A 19,664-nucleotide genomic window follows, 5' to 3' on the forward strand; every position below is an offset into this window, starting at 1 on the left:
ATATATGGGGTTTCTTAACGATAGCAAATCATGCACAGTATATAAAATCGCGTGCATGTGCTTTTCCGTACAGTTATCACTCCACGAAACAAAGCCGTATGTACTGCTGTTTACACAACGGTTTGATCATGCATTCATATACGCCCAGTGAAAATGTTTTTCCGCGAATCACTTGATTTTTAATAAACATCTTGAAGTGAAATAATATATTAACACACAGTAAAAATAGTACTATCATTATAAATATTCTGGCTCTGATGATTCTTTCTGAAAACACACAAACTTGCCCTTCTTAAGAAGCTCCTGACAAATTGCATTCTTCAAAAGACAAAATTTGAGTTGAAGAGACGTTAATTGCAGCTACCAAACCCATGATAAATATAAATAATTACAGTAGCGACAAGTAATGTACGAAATAACGTCGGGGAGAGAGAGAGAGAGAGAGAGAGAGAGAGAGAGAGAGAGAGAGAGAGAGAGAGAGAGAGAGAGAGAGAGAGAAGAGAGATTTGTGAACATAAAAGAAACTCGTATCACAAGATCAGTATCACCCTTCAAATGAGCTGAAAATATTCTGTGAAAAAGAGTGCCAAACATTATGCCAAAAAATTTAGTTACCTTGGTTAAAACTATTAATATAATGCAGACATAAGATAATAATACTTTATATATATATATATATATATATATATATATATATATATATATATATATATATATATATATATATATATATATAACCTACTTATCATCATTATTCGTACAAAAAGAGCAATGCCAATACTTGTAGTGGCGATATTAATAGTAGTAGCAAGGTTGATGTCCATATTCCATAAAAAGGGTCTCTTCGACAATATCATAATATAAGCAAATATATACGGGGATTTTGTAAATTTGTACCAGCCCAAAATTGCTAAAAGTGGGTGAAGCGAAGAGGAGTTGAGCTGCTTATCTTAAAAAACAGAAGTTAATCTTCTGAGGCAATAAATAATGGTCATGTCGAGGCCGAAAAGCCAACAGAGGAGCAGAGCGCAAGGCTGCACGAGTCTCCCATCCAGCATTTTCTCATGACAACACAGAGGACAAAAAACAGGAGAGATAAAAAAGAAAAGAGAGTAAACTTCCTATCCATTGTTTGTCTGCGCGTCTATGCATCTACCGGCGTTTGGCCGTTCTTTTGTCATCTCTCGTACCCTTCCGGTCTCTCCCAACCGTCCAAATCCCCATCTACTGTTTTTATTTTCTTTGTTGTCGCTGTTCTTCTTTTTGTGCTCTCTAGATTGCTTCAGATTGCCCTAACCATCCTTGAGTAAAAATTGTGGTAAAATCTCTGCAGAGCGAAATTCCTGTCAAGCACTTAAGTGTGGTTCCTGTTTGGTTGGATGGATGATCGTGTCCCACGCAACAGAGCATCTCTCTCTCTCTCTCTCTCTCTCTCTCTCTCTCTCTCTCTCTCTCTCTCCACATTACGAATTTGGTACGCAGTTGCAGCACTCAACCTATCAAACTAAATTTAACGAAAAATGACTTGATGTAATGACGAGTTCACTGCAGGTTTGGTAATCGCAAACAGATTAGCTAAGATGCACTGTATTATATATATATATATCTTCTTCTTTTATATATATATATATATATATATATATATATATATATATATATATATATATATATATATATATACACTATGTGTGTGTGTTTTATATTTACCTAAATGACACTTTCGGTTTGGACTCCAACATAAGTGGTTTTCAGGCTCATTTATCTAGCTTTAATTTTACAATACTACCTGTTGACAATTCATTCACTTTACCTTATCTGTTTTCACATATATTGACATGCATATTTCTGTTGGCATGCATACATGCAAGCAATGTATTGAAATCTATAAATAATGTAAGATCAGAAAATCACAGTGGCTTCAGCTGCATTTGACAGTATGTATGGTGGTCAGGAGTTCAAGTCCCAATCATAGCTTGATGCATCTTACTGGGAACATGAACTTACCGTCTCTGTGAGGTAGGGATGATTTGTTTTGGGGGAGTGGGGGGGGGGAAGAGGGCATAAGTTTATCTGCTGAGCCACGAGCAACTGCTGCTTGATCCTAGCTTTAGCGGAGAGGGGGGCTCGGGCTCCTGATCATGCGTGTCCGGTGTCTAGAACATGGTGCGACCAGCACACTCACACACATACACACACACCTATCTATCTCTCTCTCTCTCTCTCTCTCTCTCTCTCTCTCTCTCTCTCTCTCTCTCTCTCTCTCTCTATATATATATATATATATATATATATATATATATATATATATATATATATATATATATATATATATATATATATATATATCAATGAAGCGAAATAGAAACTCCATCAAAACTTGTTAATATAAAATAAACAGTCTTCATCAGCACGCAACATTGTGCTGTCTGCAGGACAGGATCGCTCTTGTTTGTAGGCATGTCTAATTGTGCTGGGCGAGTGATGTTTTATGACTGCAACAGTGAATGAACGCATAAGCTCTCCGTAACTCTTCATCATTATCATCATCATCATCATCACCTTCAACATCAACATCGCTTTTGAACGTCAACATCTGGAGGTGGTCATCTTGTTGAGTGTTTCACATGAGAATAAAATCTTTATAGCAGTTAACACTTCTTTATCTTTACTTATTCAAAAAAAGTCTGGAACGTGTGTCATTACTATAAGAATTACAAGATAACTTTATCTTCATTCGAGCTTACAGGTGGCCGGCAATAAAGTCACAGGAAAAAAAGTCACAATTTTGACTAGGAAAAAAAGTCACGGGAAAAAAAGTCACATTAATTTATGGTGGAAATTAAAGCAATTAAAGTAATAAAACAGAAAATATTTTGGATCTTTCCTAGATAGTGACCCCCAAGGGTTTTCGGGGGTCTTTATCGAAGACTAATATTTTTGGGGGTATTTATCTTTACGATATTTACAGTCTTTTGTTTGTGTTTTTTAGGGTAATCCCCACGGCCTTGGAGTAACACGCCGCAAAGGTGGATACATACCGGGGCAAAACCCTTCGGGGTCACTATCTAGGAAAGATTAATTTGACTTTTTTTTCTGTGACTTTTTTACCTGGATTCAGCTTACAAACGTTTAAGCCAAGTAAAGATCGAGGGTTAACTTTAGTTCTCTTCCGGAATTACTGAAATTTATGTGAAGACACGAATGACTATGAAGTCAAACCCTTTTGTAAACTTACAAAGAATTTCTGAAAGTCGAGTTGCCTTATCTTCCCAAATAACAAATCGTTTTTGTTCTTGCCAGAACCCTTCTTCTTTTATAGATTTCTATTATTCAACTACAGAAGCAGACTAAAGAATAGTTTGTTTAAATGACCAACTGATGTATTGAAGCTTGCATCTCGTGTGTGTATATGTATATATATATATATATATATATATATATATATATATATATATATATATATATATATATATATATATATATATATATATACATATATATATATATATATATATATATATATATATATATATATAAGGTAACCCCCACGGTCTTGGACTAAACACGCTGCAAAGGTGGATACATACCGGGTTAAAACCCTTGGGGTTCACTATCTAGGAAAGATTAATATATATATATATATATATATATATATATATATATATATATATATATATATATACATATATATATATATATGTATATAAATTTCTGACTCACATCAGGTTCGAACCCAAGTCTTTCAATTGAAATGCAAGGCCGCTGCCAACCAAGCCATACAAGTCATCAAAGAAGTTGGAACCTGAGTACCACTGTACCCAAGGAATTACCTGGGCAGGCCAACTGCCTTGCACACCAGTGTGTTTTCGCCAACTTCCCGACTCAGCAGTGACCCAGTTGACAACACTTCAACCGAATTATCCCCTCTGAGTGAATATGATAGAAATAATCAACACACAATCACGTGTGGAACAGAAGTAAATTTCTGACTCACATCAGGATCGAACCCACGTGTTTCAATTGAAAGGCAAGACCGCTGCCAACCAGGCCATATATATATATATATATATATATATATATATATATATATATATATATATATATATATATATATATATATATATATATATATATATATATATATGCACACACATATATATATATATAAACATATATATATATATATATATATATATATATATATTTTTTATATATATATATATATATACATAAATATATATATATTATATATATATATATATATATATATATATATTATATATATATATATTTTTTTTTTCATAATAGTTTTATATTTTTCATTAGAATCTCTTTTTATTTTCATTGTATTTGTCGCCTTTTCCTAATACACAGACACGTATACCTACAAAAACAAGATATAAAAGTGGCAAAAGTTAATCCGCATTGTTTTGAAAAAACCACGGCTTTACTTTTACAATAGCTTTCGCAACTTTAGAGAACTGTTCGTCTCAGAGGTATTTCTATATCAATCTTAGGTTTCAAAAAGCAACACTCAAACGTTTTTCAGTGCATTTTTTCAAATGTTTTTATTTCAATTTCATCATCTGCACGTAAATGTCTTTATTTCAATTTCATCACCTCCACATAAATGTTGTTATTTCAGTTTCATCACCTCCACATAAATGTTTTTATTTCAGTTTCATCACCTCCACGTAAATGTTTTTATTTCAATTTAATTACCTCCACGTAAATGTTTTTATTTCAATTTCATCGACTCCACGTAAATGTTTTTATTTCAATTCCATCACCTCCACGTAAATGTTTTTATTTCAATTTCATCACCACGTAAATGTTTTATTTCAATTTCATTACCTCCACGTAAATGTTTTTATTTCAATTTCATTACCTCCACGTAAATGTTTTTAGTTCAATTTCATTACCTCCACGTAAATGTTTTTATTTCAATTTCATCGACTCCACGTAAATGTTTTATTTCAATTCCATCACCTCCACGTAAATGTTTTTATTTCAATTTCATCACTTCCACGTAAATGTTTTTATTTCAATTTCATCATCTCCACGTAAATGTCTTTATTTCAATTTCATCACCTCCACATAAATGTATTTATTTCAGTTTCACCACCTCCACGTAAATGTTTTTATTTCACTGTCATCACCTCCACGTAGTTGTGACCGAAAGAACCGAGATACAGCACTATGATTTTTGACGTTCGTCTGGGGACGATGAATTTTGAATTAAGGAACTGTGAGCTCAGCAATTAACATCAATGATTCAACACTATGCACTCAACTAATAGGGTGAGATACTGAGAAGTACCTAAATAAATAAATGAGGGCTATCTGGCGTCGTGACTGAATGGGTCATTGACACCGAAGAGCAAATAAAAGAATGATACGAAGATGATATAAAAAGGTTAGCGCAGTTGAAAGGATGAATATGGTTCGGCAATGTGGGAAGAATGGATGACTGTGGGATGGTGAAAAGTGTATAATTCAGAAGGGTTTAGGGGGAAGACGGAGAGTAAGACTTAATACTGATGGGTAGATGGTTTGAAAAAAAGTACTGGAAAGGCGAGGCTTGAATATTCAGGAAGTCCTAGAGTTCAAGCAAGATAAGGGTGAATGGTACAATGTGCACGTGTGTGGGGTTCGGCGCCCTGCTGATGAACCTTTATGAGTTGGTGTATGAAGCATCTAATGCGTGGAAGTTTTACTTCGCGACCGCACGACAAACTAGTATTGAAATCAAACAAAAACCATAATATAAAAATTATTTAAGTAAACTGCTGGATTACCATGCTCATCTTCTCACAGTAGCAAAGCCCAGTAGTCTTCTTAGAACATAAAACGCTTCTCGGGTAAAGATTTTGAACTCATCGTGATCGACTTTCACACAACAAAACTGAGACAATAAACATCAGTGTTTTCTTCCTTGACATGATCTTTCTCTCTTTTATCACCTTTCTCTTCTCACTTGTCTTCGTTCCCTATTCCTCTCTTCAGGCCCCTCTCCTGTCTTTGACTTGTTATTACAGGTGATAGATAATATCGGAGGCTCCAGTAACACAAACAGTACTGGACAGGACCAGTTGAGTGACAATGTTTACGATTCCCAGTGTGACGAGAGGGCCAGAGATAACGTTATTACCTGAGGACACGATAGCCAGAATTGAAAACAGGTGCGTCGAAGATGAGATGCTAATGACACTTACTCAAGTACACTAACACACGCACACATATACATATATATATTATATAGTATATATAATGTGTATATATAAATATATATCTATATAATATATATATATATATAAACGCTTCTTTCTACATCTTTTAATGCTCCAATAACTAAATAAAATCATTCCATGACAGTTATAAGCTACTCCAGGCCAGTCCTAAGACGTCCATCACGTACAAGCGGTCGTAAGAAAAACAGTGGGAATGTTTTGCAACGTCGGGATGTCAGCAGTTGCCAGTTTCGAATATATAATCAAAATAATTCATTTACTATAAGTAGTGGCAGAAGTATCTGACAATGCTCTTCGGTGTAAAAGACATAACAGCAAAAATATACACCTAGGTGTAAGTGTGTGTGTGTGTGTGTATGTGGTGTGTGAGAGAGAGGGAGATCCAACCGTAACGTTCTCTGGGGGAGATGCTTTGAATTGACACGCATTCTAGAACAACTGACCATGTGAAAAAAAAACCCTTATTTATCTGGTGACAGTTGCATCATACCTCGAAATTTCCTGCATTCTTCTGTATTTCATGTAGCCTTTGTCCTTCCCTTTAGAGCACCCTCTTTCAGCGTGGACGGTTTGTGCTTATCTTTCGCAATTGCGCTTGTTCCGGGAGGCCATGTCCTCTAGGTCTCTCAGCCATGCAAAAGGCTTAATATATCCAGCTTTAACAAACGAGAGGATCTTCAGGATATAAAACAGAGTTGCAAGCCATGTTGCCTTCATAAATTACTTTCAAGTAATTCCAAGCAATGGGCCATTCCTTTGCACAGTCAAACTTACCTTCAGAACGCTTCCAGAAAGAAAACAGATCGATATGCTTCGTTATATCACGGCACCGGGAGTGTATGTATGTAGAGCGGAAAGTGCACGCGCAGTAAAACCTAATCTGCCTTAGTTGGCACCCCTGCTGTCCCGCACGATTTGAAGTTTCGTTTGATTTCTTTGATATCTGCATCCGTTAGCCACTTACAAAAGGTTTTATCTTAATGTCGTTTAATTTATTTCCGAAAGAATGGCAAATCTCTCGGTTTAAACACGGCGAGCCACTGGCTTCTAACGAAAGCTGCAGGAGTGGTATTATTATTATTATTATTATTATTATTATTATTATTATTATTATTATTATTATTATTATTATTATTATTATTGTTGTTGTTGTTGTTAAAGAGCTTTATTAACACATTACTTATGACTGACTAAAACAGCACCTAACTAAATAATAATTAAGAGCAAGTGTCTGCAATTTCAAGAGTAATATCAGCTATATATCATTACCAATATAAACTACAAATAAAAAAATTCATCTGGATCGACAACATCAGAATTTGCAATATACACCTGACAAATGTGGCATTAATGATAAAATAATTATGACTTTCTTGTTGGTGTTGTCTTGGACCTTTTTATGGCCACTGCCGTTTCTACCATTTTATGGCCACTACCGTTTCTGCCATTTTATGGCCACTGCCGTTTCTACCATTTTATGGCCACTGCCGTTTTTACCATTTTATGGCCACTGCCGTTTCTACCAGACTGCTACGGTTTGTTCCAAGTTCCAAGAGCGCTTCTTTTCTTTGCCAAGAGAGGAGCGTTGCCACTGCACTCAGTCCGCTTTTATCCGTGCTTGGGCCAGCATGAGCAAGACTTCAAACTGCATAAACCCCTTATGCTATTGCTAACTCGGTCCACCGAAAACGATCTTGAATCTGCGAGGATCTTTATCAGAAAGCTTTATCTGCTCTCCTCTCCACCTAATCTCGAAAGGGCTAAATCTCTCTTGATGATCTACTTACGGAGACTAATCCAGCGTCGACACTTGTGATAAGGCCCCTCACTTCATCTCATGTCAGCGAGTCTACGATCTTTATATTTTTTATTTCTTATTCTGTCAATGTTCCTATTATCTCATATACGTATACTATTATGCGAATGCTTGCCTTCTTTATTATTAATAATACTAATAACTCATATAAGTGAATAATTATAATAATTATATATTACTCTTCTATTTAAATAATGACTGTCTTGTTTCAAATTTTAATTCTGATGGATTACGAGGCCATTCTATACCTCATAAGTTAACACATCTGTCTTGCAATCTTAAGGTGTCCACACACGGTGAAAAATATCATGAACTCATGTCAGCAACTAATTGCACACATATCACAAACAAATTGAAAACAATTCAACGACCATTAGTGGAGAACATGTCTTTGGATAACACCATAACCAAAACCTTTGCTCTCATTCCTCCTCACTCCTTTGGCGCGAGAGTACAGTAGCCGAAGCTGCTACAATCAGTAAGTCCTCTGTGTTTGCCGAGATCTCGAAGACAACCTTGTGGGGTGGACTTGGTGTTGTGGCAATGAAATGTGAAAAATAAAATATTGTAAACATGTCAGCTGAATTCTCTCGGACAATGGCCCACGCATATATCCTATACTGTCTAATGAAAGTCTCAAGTCTTGCAAACATGTTCACGGCAGTGAACGTATGAGAACGGCAACAAGGTACAGTAGACAACCGAGACCGAGAGTCACCATTCACTTGTCATTCGAACTTGCCATAGTCATTATGAATCTGATTCTAGCGTAATGAGACACAGTGAGACCGGATAATGATTCCTATCCTTTTTTCTTTAGACTAGCACCGATTATGTTCTTCCGAGACCGTAAGCGCAGCTACTTCTACGAAAGATTGCTAGAAGACCCTTAATGCATTCGCAAAATTCCTTTTATTATGGAACCTATCAAAAGGCTCTCGTTCTGAATCCATGTCGTACTTGACTCCACTTGCCCCATCTTCATATATGACTCATTTCTCTTCTCTGGCGCTAACGTCTTTGGTTCTTCGAGGATTAGATCGAAGGGCAGACTATAACTCTCGTCACGTTAAAATAAAGGATTGGAAAAGTATGGAAATTATATGATTCTTTCACATGAATCAAGATGACAATTTCATGTAAAAGAACAGAGACCTTAAAATTATCCGATAAAAAAAACTTCCTAATGAAACCTACGTTTGTGACAAGTGCGATGAAAATTCCATGGTTATAATCTCCATTTTACCGTGGAAAATGCTTGCCTGAGAGAGAGAGAGAGAGAGAGAGGGTCGGGGTTTGTTGCAAAGTAATCTCACTTTCTACTTAAATGTAAATTTAATTCAATTCTCGGGATGCCCCAAATCGTCTAAAATAACGAACTAATAACAATGATATCTAATATCAAAAAGGATGAAAGCAGAAAAATAATGTAATAAAAAAGCATCTTCACCAAAGGAAACATGTTGTAAATAATATCATCAACAATCAGAGAAACTAAGGGACATTCGATGAACCAAAAACCTTTTAGTAGCACACCCAAGGTCTAGTGAATGCACCCACTCTTTTCTCTGAAATAAGAAAAAAAAAAAGGCCCAATGTTGACATTCATGGTGATGATTAAGTGAGCATCCTCTCAACCACTTCGACCACGGTGAACTTTGTGGCCTCTCCAAACTCCCGAGGATGTGGCTCGGAGACCTTTTATCGGACATCAGTTGTACCTCCTCTGCTAACTGCCACTCCTTAAATAACTAATCAAAATAACCAACACTTGAGATGGCAACTCTTGCAGCCCTTTGGTTGCCAGATTTTACTTTTCCGTAAAACGCTCCGGAGGAGAGAGTTAGCGAAAGAGGGAGATTTAATACGACACAGCAGCAAACAACTGCAAGTCCTAAGATCAGCAAAGCTCCATGATAGCAAAGCGTCTCAAGATTTAACATCAAAACAATTTATTAACACACACGTGTGTGTGTATGTATGTATATATATATATATATATATATATATATATATATATATATATATATATATATATATATATATATATATATATATATATATACTGTATATGTGTGTGTTTATATACAGTATATGATGACTTTTCTCTTGAAATTTCTACATCATGGAGAATTGAGGGTGGAATGTAATTTTGCTTGAGGTTAATTCTTCTAGCACGGTGCTAGAAATCATGAGTGTGCAGCTGTTAAAAGGTTTGTTCAGATGAATATTCCCGCATATCATGAAATATGATTTATTACATAATATTAATTTGTCACTTCAAGATCGCGCCAGGTCACCGAGTCAACACAGTTGATTGGAAATGTGGACTAATTCATGCGAAACCATCTACGGAGGTCATTCACTTGATGAGCAAGTATTGGTAAATGGCGTTTTGATGCTTAAAATAATTTTTTTAAACATGCTCACCAAAACCAGAAAATACGGGTTTCAGAGAAATGCAAATATACTCAATAACTAGGATTGTTCTTATTTTCTCAACTGGTGCTATTTTGGCTTGTTATCTACGCGTGACCTACTTCGCGGTGCTAGTTCTTTTTTATATAAATTCCCTTTTCCAATAGAAGAAGTTTACCTTCTTTGGGATGAGGTCACTAGCCCAAACCACTGATCCAAGGAGGTACCCATGCAAGCCCAGTTCTCCATCAGCCATAAAAGGAGGATAATCCCCTAAAAGCTGTACGTGACCAGACTAATTTTCAACCACGGCCCGGTGGTGGCCTGTGTTGTAGCTCTAGACGCACGATCATGGCTAACTTCATGAAATAAAAACTATTGAGGCTAGAGGGCTGCAATTTGATATGTTTGATGATTGGAGGGTGGATGATCAACATAACAATTTGCAGCCCTCTAGTCTCAGTAGTTTTTAAGATCTGAGGGCGTACAGAAAAACTGCGGACGGACAGACAAAGCCAACTCAATAGTTTTCTTTTATAGAAAGTTAAAACCAGTGAGATGATAATATGAGACAAGAATCGAACCTCTTTACTCTTTATACCAGCTCCTTATTAGTGGGAATTTTATGGTTATTGCAAGGATTGGATGGAAGATTTAGCATGAAAAAATCGAAACATTGTTGTCCTAATTAACCGCTGCAAATTACTGAGGATATTGCTTTCTTTTTTCTTATCGACGCCTCTATCAGTGCCATGACAGTTCACAGTAGTTAATCAATCCCAAGTCCTTGACTGAGACAATGGAGATGGATTTGGAGGAACGTATCGATCACCTCATCAGATAATTAGCGTTATCTCGTTCAATGATGCACTTCTGAGTAACACATTAAAAACTAGCCAAAGAAAAATGACCCACACTGTCAACTGGAAACATAATTACACCGGAAAAAACCACGAGATGTAATAGAGCTTAAGAAACAGGCATATTTTGCTAATTAACCTGTGTCAAGTCCAATTAACTACAATGGAAAAAACACGAACGAGAGGAAAAAGGCGGACAGCAGCTGCTGCAACGAGATGTGCTGATAATAGCAGTGCAATTTTTCATTTGATCGTGTTTACAGCTTCCCATTTGTATCTCTCCCTGTGGCACATTACCGTCACTTAGAAAAAGCCGCCGTCAGCGTTTGGGTGTCATTCTTCCTGTGTGCGGGTAGGTTGGAAACAGCAGCCTCTCCCCTTACCTCCCCCCACCCCATCAACTACCCCTTGGCATGGATGAAGCTGAGAGTTAACTGCAGTGTAAAAATGCCAAGGTGTTCCTGGAAGTTGTCATGAAAAAGTTAAGTATACCTTAGTTTAACCAGACCACTGAGCTGATTAACAGCTCTCCTAGAGAGGGCTGGCCCGAAGGATTAGATTTATTTTACGCGGCTAAGAACCAACTGGTTACCTAGCAACGGGACCTACAGCTTATTGTGGAACCCGAACCACATTATGACGAGAAATGAATTTCTATCACCAGAAATAAATTCCTCTAATTCTTCATTGGCCGGTCGGAGAGTCGATCGCTGGGCCAACAGCGTGCTAGCCGAGAGCTCTACCCACCCCTCCAATGAAGAACTTATGAACCTCAGCTGTGCGGTGCAAGCTACAATATCACGAAAATATCATTCGCTATTGCAAAGTATAATGTGTTAGCATTTAACTCTGTGATTTGTTATTTAACGCAAAGCTAATGGATACTTTAGTTACATCTTTTAAGAGAGTTTCTCGAACTTCTGAATATTACAAGCATGATTTCGTAATTAGCAATATGTTTAACTACGCTTCAACTCATTGATACACAATTTTTTATGAAACTTTCAATTCAGTGGTTTTCTGTACAATTCAGAACTGTTGTTTTTTTATGAATAAGAATAACCCGAATACATATAATTTGTAATAGTAAACTAAAGTGCACATCTTATAAATTTGTTTCCTCACCTCGATCATTCAACTGAACACTTTGTTTCAAGTATAATACGCTAACCATAGAATTTAATAGTTAATTAAATTCTGTTCCATTCTTTTACCTTCTGAGTCGATTTTCGAGGTCCTCTTGTCGGTCATTATTTGGTCAGTTAAAAGTTAAAATTTCCCTACGACTTTTGCCACATAAGTTCGTAGAATCTGTAAAAACGGGAAAATTAAGATAAAAAATATATCAAAGGTAAGAGTACTCCTTTGTCCAGAAGGTCTTCTAATCCTCTTACAATAATCATCTCTATTTATAGGCAGACTTAAGAGTTTTACGTGCGCATTACACCGCATTCCTTCTGGATTTCAGGATTACATGAACAGTAATCTCATACGATTTTACGGCAACGTCTAAAGTATCCAAAGTACCTTAATAAATCAAAATAAAAGGGATTTGTGTCCCTGAATAATGAACATTACCAAAGTGTTCTGACGATTCCACCAACTAATTCCCTATGGGATATAATAATTTTCACAAAAAAATAATAGACTTCGCCCAGCTGTACAGAAAACTTCATTCTAGGAGCTACGCTCGCCTAAATCTTAAAATCATCTTTTTTTCATATTGAAATTTTCTATAATCCCGAATCCTTGAGGCAGGAAGTAAAAACCACACACACACACAGTGAGATGCTGTTTGACAAGATCTCGCAATACTTATTCCCTATCAAGGCAAAACAGACCAAAAATTCTTTAAACTCTGACAATGCTCATATATGGAATTATTCTCCAAACGAAGGTCCTCAAAAATTCTTTGAAAATTATTGCCATTCTTTACGTGTTTACTATATCTTCAATGTGATGACAATCAGTATATATCTTAAATGTGATGACAATCAGTACCTTACAATGAGACCAAAACCTGGAAAAATTACCAGAGAACAGTCGCGGAGGCACTATGCAGAACCCTGTGGTGTGTTCAAATCAAATAACAAAACCATAGCAAAAGTAACAAACATGAAAAACTGTTTCAGCGAACTCAGCTGATTCTTCTTCTTGCTGATATCATAACCGCTTTGAGGTAATATTGTATTCATTAAAAATATTTCATTTTAATATACATATACACTGCACTATCAAAATATGGGTCGCTCATAGCCTTCTAGTTCTGAACGTCATATCAAAAGAAGGTTCTATTATTATTATTATTATTATTATTATTATTATTATTATTATTATTATTATTATTATTATTATTATTCTGGTTAAATACTGAGATGAGGCACGTTTTATAATAAAATGCTTTGTATGTGATTATTATTATTATTATTATTATTATTATTATTATTATTATTATTATTATTATTATTATTATTATTATTTGATCTACCTCAGTCTGAAAGATACAAATAAAAGGAAAACGAAACGCGAATTCATTGTTTCCCGCACTTGCAAAATGCGCGGGGATGACGTCGAGCTTTCAGGTCGTGCCAATTCACTAACAAAATTGGACGTGACTCTTATTGTTCAGATCTGGCGTTTCGGTCAAGTTCTTGAATAGTTTTTAGTAAGGAACTCAGGTAATCACGACACCGACTCCAGACGCTTATCAACGGCGTAGCTGGAGAGAAGGCGTAGCACGCAAGACACCCTGAACCGGCGGCATTCACTGTCATAGAGTACTACCTAAAACCTCACAACAGACCTTACACAGAGAGCTTTCACACTCACAGTTGATCCCTGATCCCCTATTCCTGCCGCGAGCAACCAGATTTGCTGAACGGGACCACCAATATGAAGTAAATATGCTTCACTGTTGAACTTCTTGGTTCCAGAGGTCGTTTATTGCTCACGCCGTTGGACTGTGAAACAGCTCCCTGAGGATGTACAGTTGGAACCTCAAAAGTTCAAGCGAAGGTGCAACGCATTACTACCAGAAAACAAGCCTCCTTGTGTTTCATAATTGACTGACGTTTTTACCTACACCTTACGTCCAGCGCAACCAATTTCTTTTTTATTATCTATAGCTTGAGTCAGATGTCAACTATATCATTAAACGATGAAGTGGTTGGCAAACTAATAAGGTTTCAAGTAATATAACTCATTTTATCACCGACAAATATTGGCATTTACCTCCATAAAAATGAATAATATTAGCCCTTATCAAAGTTCTCGGCAAGTTGTCAAGCATTAATTGGTTAATTTTTATTTTCTTTTCTAATAACTAATCTCTTTTGCTATTTCTTATTAGCTTCTGTTACTTCTTTCAAGGTTCTTTGGAACCTTGAATTTCAAGTCTATGGCCCTTGTGAGCCTGTGCTATATGGATAGGGTTCATTCTCTGAATAATAATAATAATAATAATAATAATAATAATAATAATAATAATAATAATAATAATAATAATAATAATAATAATTTGGCAGCAGGCCCTCTTTTAAACAGGTTTTATTGAATATTTTCTATTTTCTATTTCTATTTCTATTTTCCTTATTGCGGACTTCTCTTCATCGAAGGTGCGTGCTAACAGCTCGCCTATATTTGTCATTTCATGGGGGAAAGTCAAAAAATGTGGATTCTGCTTCTTTATATTCTATACAGTTAGAATATTCTAAATGTAAGCACGCACCTCCAGTGAAGAGAAGTCCGCAATATGGAAAATAGAAAAAGTCTTCTATAAAATAAATGCAGCTGAAGCAGCAATAATAATAATAATAATAATAATAATAATAAGATTCTAGAATCAGAGGCAACGGATCAACAGTTTAAAGAAATCCCTGTTTGTCGACTAGATCTCTCAAAAGAAACAAAGTTAAGGACAGTGTTTTATCAGGTTTTTCGGTGGGTAGGGGTGGGGAAGGAGGATGGTGGTAAGAGCCGAGGAAAAATTGATGGGATGTTGAAATAGACACAGAGATTGGGTAACCTTTGTTCTGTTTTGCTTGGGGAAGGGGGCTAATAGTTTGACATAAAACAGTATCCCTCTTTGTTATACGGAAGAGCTCCGAACAGAAATTTTATTTTAAATGATCAGTTACCTTTAACTTTAAAACTTTAAGGAAGGTCTCTAAATCTTGACTAGAATGACCTGATTTCAACTACTTCTCTTCCTCGATTACAGATCATGAAAACAAATTTATAAAAATATAACACAGTTAGGTGTTCGCAAGGTCCTTTATAATTGCGAGTGATTCAGAATGATAAAGAATAAAGAGGAGGCACAGATGATAAGAGGCAGACACTTCAGTATTGAGAAATAAAGAAGTATAACTACTGATGTCACTATATAGGATTCATTCTCGCTCTCTCTCTCTCTCTCTCTCTCTCTCTCTCTCTCTCTCTCTCTCTCTCTCTCTCTCTCTCTCTCTCATAAAGGATTTAGTCATAACCCCAATGGGTTAATCTTATAGAACGGGATACGTGATCAGGTGAGTCACACTTGTGACTCAGAACATCAGTGACTCAGGGATCAATCAGGAGATCTTATAAGTAATGAGAGAGAGAGAGAGAGAGAGAGAGAAAGCACCAAGTAGTTACGTGTTTATATATATATATATATATATATATATATATATATATATATATATATATATATATATATATACAGTACATATATATATATATATATATATATATATATATATATATATATATATATATATATATATATATATATATATGACGATAACTGGATAAGAGTACACGAAAAGATTCAGGATGCCCGCATGGGCCAAAGGGAAACAGAGGAGCGCTACATTGAAAATAATATTTATGTCCCTCTTCAAACAACTGAGGAGGGACATTTATATTGTCCGCAAAATAAAATCTTATCTTACTGTTTCCCTTTGTGCCATTTATACGGGTATCCAGCTTCTTCACATGCACACTGTCTGTGTGTGTGTGTGTGTGCACGCTGCTTATATAGTGATGCATTCAATGGAAAATTGTATTCCATGGAATTTAACAATGATGCACATTAACTGTATAATCTGATGTATAGGGTTGCATTTACAGTCTTCAGTTGGCATTGGTTTTGTTATTATTGAATATGTCGCTCATCTGTGGAAAAATCCAGACTTCTTATATGTTTCTATCTATTTTGTAATTATTCGCGATTTATCTTTGCGCTGCGTGAAAAAAAGGAGTCTAGGCTCTAAGCACCTGATGAGTCTCGATATGAAAGAAAATAGTAGTTTCTCACATCTTATTTTTGCCTCAACCATATATATATATATATATATATATATATATATATATATATATATATATATATATATATATATATATATATATATATATATATATATATATATATATATATATATATATATATATATGTATATATATATATACATATATATATATACACGAGACAGTTTCCATGGTAACAAGTCATACAACTCTGAGCCACTTTTCCTCATTACAAGATAATCTTTGGAAGGTCATGAAAGGAAAATATCTACAAAGTTCCATCAAACAGTCCTGATGACACAGAAAAACGCAAACATACATACACATACGTATACACACACACAAACAAACAGAGTTATGGCATAACTACTTCACTGTCGAAGGTACTTACAAATTAGCTGATACCCACTCAATTACCCTAAGTAACACTTATAGGGATCTTACCAGTAGTTGCCATGAGGAAATTAATGCTTTCCCTCGCAAAAAGAAGTAGTAACTTTCACACTTCACTAATCAGTAACGTATACTACACTTGACTGTCTTTTCCGCAAGAAGATAAAACAATATAATTAGAAAGCCGGATAACAAGAGAGGAGCAGCCCCAGTCGAAAAATCTAAACCTTATAAGTGGCCCCTCCTTGGACTCTCATGGTCATTGTTTTTCAGTGTCATGGAAATATAACTCGTAGGTTTGCTTCAGTACTCCGAAAAAATTTGAAAACACAAAGAAACTCTCCCAAGTGATGTTCATATTTTTCAGTGACGTAAGCATAATGCAGAAACAAAATTTCGAAAGATCTGTATCGAAATTATAATCAGCATATTTTTTAAAAATTGTTTAAAAGCATAAACACAAAACTTGTGGATTTCTCAGCTTAGGATCCACTAACAACTCCCTCAAAGGCTTGATACAATTAAAGGTGGTTCCAGTGCCGAATAATGGTGCGGGGGTAAGCGCAAGTTTTATGCTTCTTCCTCGCTGAAACCCATGGGTTTGGCACATAACGTACTCAGTATTTTGCAAAGAGACCTCAGTGAGACACATTAAACACACGATTCGTAAACAAACTGTTCTGCCTTAATAGTCACAAGCCCAGATAACAACCTTCGTTTCCTATCAACTCTGAGTAATCAGTCGTCTTTCTTATCTGTTAAATATAATTTTAAGTGATAGCGACCGATAACGGCGTAAAGTTTTAATTCTGTGGTCAAAAATAGGTGGTCTACCCTTAAGTCCAACGAGAAAGCTTTTTCCTCTCTCTATCAGTAAGTATGATGTATGTATGTATGTATGATATATATATATTTATGTGTGTGTATATCAGTAAGTATGATGTACGTATGTATGTATGTATGATATATATATGTATATATATATATATATATATATATATATATATATATATATATATATATATATATATATATATATATATATATATATATATGTGTGTGTGTATATATCAGTAAGTATGATGTACGTATGTATGTATGTATGTATGTATGATATATATATATATATATATATATATATATATATATATATATATATATATATATATATATATATATATATATATATATATATATATATATATATATATATCAGCTGTGTCCTCAGCTTTGCTGCTTAAGCAGTTGGATCCCATTTAACAATATAACATTTGAATTAAAATGCTTTTTGTCACAATGTAACTGATATAAGCTTCATGCCTACCCTTTGAATTTTGTGTGTGTGTGAGAGAGAGAGAGAGAGAGAGAGAGAGAGAGAGAGAGACAGAGAGAGAGAGAGAGAGAGAGTAATGTCTTTCAGATTTAACAATTTTCATCACTGTTTTCTTGTTCCTCTTTAGTCTCAATTCTCCATTTCTTTCTTTCCGTTACCTCAACCCTACTTTTCATACTGCTCCTTATTCTTTTTCACCCTCTCCTTTCTACAGACTAGAAACGTTATGTCAGTCCTTCCTTCTTCCCGAGTTGGAATAAAGAGCGGTTTATTTGTATCATTCCTTTGCTCTCCTTCATTACTAACGTTTAGTCATAATTCTCTCTGGCCCTTTTCTCTCATTGCAACTTCTATTCCTCGTTCTATTTCATCTACCCGTCTCTACGTACTACAATGAAATTACCGACTCTTCATGTTTCTCTATTATCCCTCCATTGCAGCTTCCCTCTGATTCCTCGTTCTCTTTCCGCAATCTTTCTCTTTCGGCCAGCAAGAAAAATGTCACATTTCTCGGATCTCTGTGAGCATAAAACAGTGATTTCGCTAGTTTTGCAAACTCTTGCAGTTCCCAGCGTCGATGACCATTGCAGCTGCGACGCCAATTAACAGAAGAAAATCATTCAATCAGTGCAACTGTCCATATGGATGAAAGGATATAAGAAAGAGAGAAATGATTCACCCAGCTGACGTGGCCATATAACCGCTTGGTTTTTTACTTTCATCGTTATACTGCCGTATCTCTCTCTCTCTCTCTCTCTCTCTCTCTCTCTCTCTCTCTCTCTCTCTCTCACATGCACACAATCCACACCATTATAATTGTACCGAAGTCTCTCTACTCTGAAAGACAAAATCACTGCAGACAAGAATACTTAGATATTATTAAAGTCTGGGCCTGGAAATCTAACTGATCTTTTTTTTTTTTTTTTTTGGCTGAGAGCTGACTTACTGAAACTATGCGACACACAGCAAAAATCGTCAGTTAAAAAAAAAAAAAAAGAATGATTTGCTCAGTCCAATAATATCAACTGGAACAGTAGCGTCACTGACCTCTTGGACAACAGCTGCACTGCCACGGGGATGATATCAGCGCAATCAATCTTGTCTCAGATTCTATGTGATATTGTATTTACGACAGTTCATATGTTTTACAGCGTATTTCATTCCTCCCGTCCTTCCCTGTCTTTTGCGGGTCTAGTCTACATGGGAATGTTCGGATGCCCGTAACGTTGACCCCTGTAATACAAAATAATAAATAAATAGATAAATAAATATTCTTCACAATGATCTCTGGTCATAGGGTTACA

At 35.5% G+C, this 19,664-nt stretch overlaps 1 protein-coding gene and 1 long non-coding RNA gene across 9 annotated transcripts in view; one reads left to right on the forward strand and one right to left on the reverse strand.

Moving 5' to 3' along the window:
* The window catches only part of LOC136845709 (uncharacterized), a 257,178-nt gene that overhangs the window by 101,639 nt on the left and 135,875 nt on the right, over positions 1 to 19,664 (forward strand). The window lies entirely within an intron of this gene.
* LOC136845708 (uncharacterized) overlaps positions 1 to 19,664 on the reverse strand; it is a 191,271-nt gene that overhangs the window by 61,421 nt on the left and 110,186 nt on the right. For 4 of the 8 annotated variants that reach the window (XM_067115878.1, XM_067115880.1, XM_067115876.1 and 1 more), the window contains one exon: positions 19,408 to 19,593. The exons of 2 other annotated variants lie outside the window; for them this stretch is intronic. Coding sequence is in view for 1 of the 6 variants with exons in the window: in XM_067115874.1 (XP_066971975.1) it covers positions 17,645 to 17,679 (35 nt within the window). In the remaining 5 variants the exon portion in view is untranslated. Of the gene's footprint in view, positions 1 to 17,078; positions 17,763 to 19,407; positions 19,594 to 19,664 lie in introns of those variants that run through there. 2 more of the 8 variants (XM_067115882.1, XM_067115874.1) reach the window with 2 other exon arrangements.

Source organism: Macrobrachium rosenbergii, chromosome 14, assembly GCF_040412425.1.
Source record: "Macrobrachium rosenbergii isolate ZJJX-2024 chromosome 14, ASM4041242v1, whole genome shotgun sequence".
In the NCBI taxonomy this organism is placed as follows: domain Eukaryota; kingdom Metazoa; phylum Arthropoda; class Malacostraca; order Decapoda; family Palaemonidae; genus Macrobrachium; species Macrobrachium rosenbergii.